The sequence below is a fragment of the Monoraphidium neglectum genome (genome assembly GCF_000611645.1).
Source record: "Monoraphidium neglectum strain SAG 48.87 unplaced genomic scaffold scaffold04365, whole genome shotgun sequence".
NCBI classification, from domain to species: Eukaryota; Viridiplantae; Chlorophyta; class Chlorophyceae; order Sphaeropleales; family Selenastraceae; genus Monoraphidium; species Monoraphidium neglectum.
Window position 1 is genome coordinate 1,511 of NW_014009264.1, and position 3,546 is coordinate 5,056.

At 65.2% G+C, this 3,546-nt stretch overlaps 1 protein-coding gene across 1 annotated transcript; it reads right to left on the reverse strand.

The window, feature by feature from the left end:
* Positions 1–2,412: 2,412 nt before the first annotated feature.
* MNEG_14263 (hypothetical protein) lies at positions 2,413–2,842 on the reverse strand (the record flags this gene model as incomplete). The annotated part of the gene is made up of 1 exon (XM_014037266.1): positions 2,413–2,842. A coding segment is annotated over one exon (430 nt), but the record flags the coding sequence as incomplete, so codon positions are not given.
* Between the last annotated feature and the right edge of the window lie 704 nt (positions 2,843–3,546).

Below are 3,546 nucleotides of genomic sequence, written 5' to 3' on the forward strand. Positions count from 1 at the left end.
CTCATACTCACGTCTCAAACAGCAGCTCCCGCCCCCCAATGACCTCACGAACCCCGCCGCACCGGCCGGCCACCGCCACGCGGCACGCGGCGCCGGCCCCCAGTTGACCAGGCGGCCGCCAGTTGACCCATGCGAGTTGATGCATGCGCGCGCGAGGGCTTGCGCGCAGGCACATACACACGCCCGTGCGCGCGGGACCAGCGCGCAGCTAGAGGTTGGTCCACTAAACCCTTCCACTCGCAAGCCCAGGCAGCTAATCGGCGTTCTCGACGCGCCCAGGCGCATCGCAGCAGCGCGCCGACCCATCCAGCCCGGCGGCGGCGCCGCCAGTGGAGCACGCGCGCGCGTGTGCCCGACGGCGCTGCCGCGGCGCGCCTGGCGGCGCTGCACGGGGCCCCCACTTGCTGGGCCCCAACTGTCGTGGCGGCAGTGCCAGTACTGGTTGTTTTGTTCCCGCCACTGCGCGGTTCCAGCGCCAAGCAGCGGCCTCGCCGCCCCAGGCAATGCACTTCATATACCTCCGGACTGCACCCTCATATGCTTTGCTGCCGGCCGGCCGCGCGGCGCCGCGCCGCGCTGCACCGCAACAGCCCCGCAGCCCGGCAGCTTCTCTGCGGGCCATGGGCATTTGCGCGGCAGCTTCTAGGTCAGGGCTCGTGGCTGCGCAGCTTCCAAGTTGACCGGGGCCGCTCGCCCCCTGGCACCACCTCACCTTGCGGCCTAGGACTTTCTATCAGACCACTCCCCAGACGTGTGCATGCATGCGAACTTGACCCGCTTTTGGCGCACAGCCCAGGAAGAGCGCGCACTTTTAAGCCAAGGGCGACCACACGGCCTCTCCAATTGATTCTCTCTGCATATGCGGTTGGCGGGGGCGCGGGCCCACTGGCGCGCGCTCGCACCGCGCACGCTGCACCCGGCGCCCTCCTCCCATTTTTCCGCTCATGCCGCCGGGTGCCGAGCCAAGCCCTGAACCCTGGCGCACAGGCCCTCCGCGGCCCCGCACCGTCGCGCCGCATGCCGTCGCGCCTGCTTTGCAAACCTGCCGACGTAATCAGTTGCTTCACGGGCCGCCGCTTCCCGCGCCCGCCGCTTTTGTCGTTGGGGCGAGCCCCACCCTTTTGACTACGGCCGCCCCTGCTTCCTGCGAACGAGCCGCTCGCTCAAACTGGTGCGGGCGCCCTTGCGGCCCCCATATCCCCCTCCTGGCTGCCTGCCGCCAGCATTGACATTCATATGTGTCCCATCAACTGGAGTAACACCGGATGCGTGCGCTCCGTTGAGTGACAACTGTGGGATTGAACGTGTGCAAAGAGCGGCGCTACTCAAGCTGGTGCCCACGTCTGGGGTCCGCGCAGGCAAGTGGATGGGCGCCGCGTGCTGGGGTGCCGGCGTGCGGGATCCCAACCCTGAAGGGTGGGAGCAAGCGATCAACAAAAGGGAGCGGCCCATCTGATAGCTCTCTGCAAGATCGGCGAGCACCAAGAATAGAATGACAAACGACGGTGGCCATTCAAATGTGCAGCGTTGTGTCTGCATTCAGGGAGCTGTGCAGTCAAATCTGAGTCGGCAGTGGGTACTGTACGGGGACCCCGGTTCAATCGACTTAGGGTCTTCACAAAAAGCACCTAAAAGGCGGTGGACAGTGCCACAACGCACTGTGCAGGCAAGGGGGCAAATGATGGAGGGTTTGATGCTACCAGCTTGGATGCGGCTTGCGCCGGGCCGCTGCACGCCCACAACGCCGCGGCAAGTCGCGCTCCCTTTTGCAGGCTGAAATGGTCAAGAGAGGCGGTCAAGCGGAACCCAGGCAACTGTCCCGGGGCCAGCTGCTGACCGCTTGACCAGTTGGCAAGTGCCCCAAAATGTGCGTTCAGTGCCGCCAAAATCCTCCACAATATGGCGCGGTCAGGCACACGCGGACGTGCATGTGCGCACGGCGAATGCACGCACGCATGCGTGCACATGCACACATGCGTAAATGCGTGCGGGTGCACGTGGGTGAATACACACGCAGAGTATGCACACACACCACACACACACACACACACACACACACACACACACACAAAACACACACACAGAACACACACAAAACACACATGCACACACACGTTGACACAAGCAAGCAAGACAGATCTTGCGAGGGGTTCTGTGGCATGGGAAAGTGCTCAAACAACTCAATAGATGCCACCCGATTGCAACACAAATCAAGCACCAAGTTGCTCAAGCGTGCTGCAGCACGGGGTGCACGCACTTGCTCGCAGGGGCGGGTATGCAGCCGCCTTATGACCGAAGTGACGCAGGGCCCGCGTCTGCGAAGCATACACTCTAGCCAAAACAACGAAAGGCGCGACCCCGAGGTCAGATCTCCGAATCCGCAGGTGCCCGTGTCCGTCGGGCCGCCGCGGCTCACAGCGGCCGGATCTTGGTTGGCTCGCGCCACCGCAGGGCGGCCGACGCGCCGCCGCCGCCGTCGCTGCCGCCGCCGCCATCGACGGCATCCGCGGGCCCGCAGAACTCGGGGGACCACGAGCCGTGGAGGCCGCTGGGTAGGTGGTGCGGCAGCCAGAGCCGCGCAACGGGGCCAGCTGACACGCGGGCGGCGTCGAAGATGCACAGGGTGCCGCGGCCGCGCTCTGCATCATAAACAGTGCTGATCAGCCACCCGGCATCTTCATCCGTCTCCTCCTGCTCCCCCTCCTGCCCCGCTGCCGCGCCGCCCTGCGGCCCACTGTTGTCCCCCTCCTCGTCGTTGCGGGGGGTGGGGTCGATGACGTCATGCTGACGGCGCTTCGGGACGAAGATGGGCTCCATGACCAGGCTGCGGGGCCCGGCATACCTGAGAATTGTTCAGAGCAAGATATGTCAGTTATTCAGATATAAGTGTTGTGTTGCGTGCGCCTATCGGGGGTGCAGTGATTTGGGAGTTGTGCTGTTTGCGCCTGTGACGGCTGCGGTGAGTTGGGGGCTGTGTCGTGTGCGCCTGTCAGGAGTGCGCTGTGTGCGATGTTGATACGGGCCCGAGCCGTCCTATCAGCTGTGCGTGCATCCGTTTGCGAAATGCGGTTTGAAGATGCAATGTAGGGGACGCAGGAACGTCGAATTGCGTCTAACAGTCGGGCAGCGCAGGTGGGCTTCCGGCCAGCCGGCGATCTTCAGCTCGGGCGGCGCCGCAACTGCCAGCGGCCTCGCTCGCGCGAGGCTGGGCCCCCCATGGATCGCCAACACCCAGCGGCGGCCCCTGCACCACCTCCGCCCAATGGCTTGCCATAGTGCTAACCCACGCACGTCGCCCGCCCCAGCCCCTGCAAAACGGCCCCCCCTTTTGCGCCCGCAGCCACCCATGACCACCCGGACGCGTACACCCCACCCTGCCAACAATCAAGCGCACATCCGTCCAGTCCACGCACCAACTCTCGATCCTGGTGTCCCTTCCGTAGTCCAGCGGCCGGTCTAGTCCGGCCTCCGGCGCCAGCGTGACCCTGCACACGCACTGCAGGGGCGCCCAGAACACTTCGTCGTCGGCCGCGTCGCCGCCGCAGA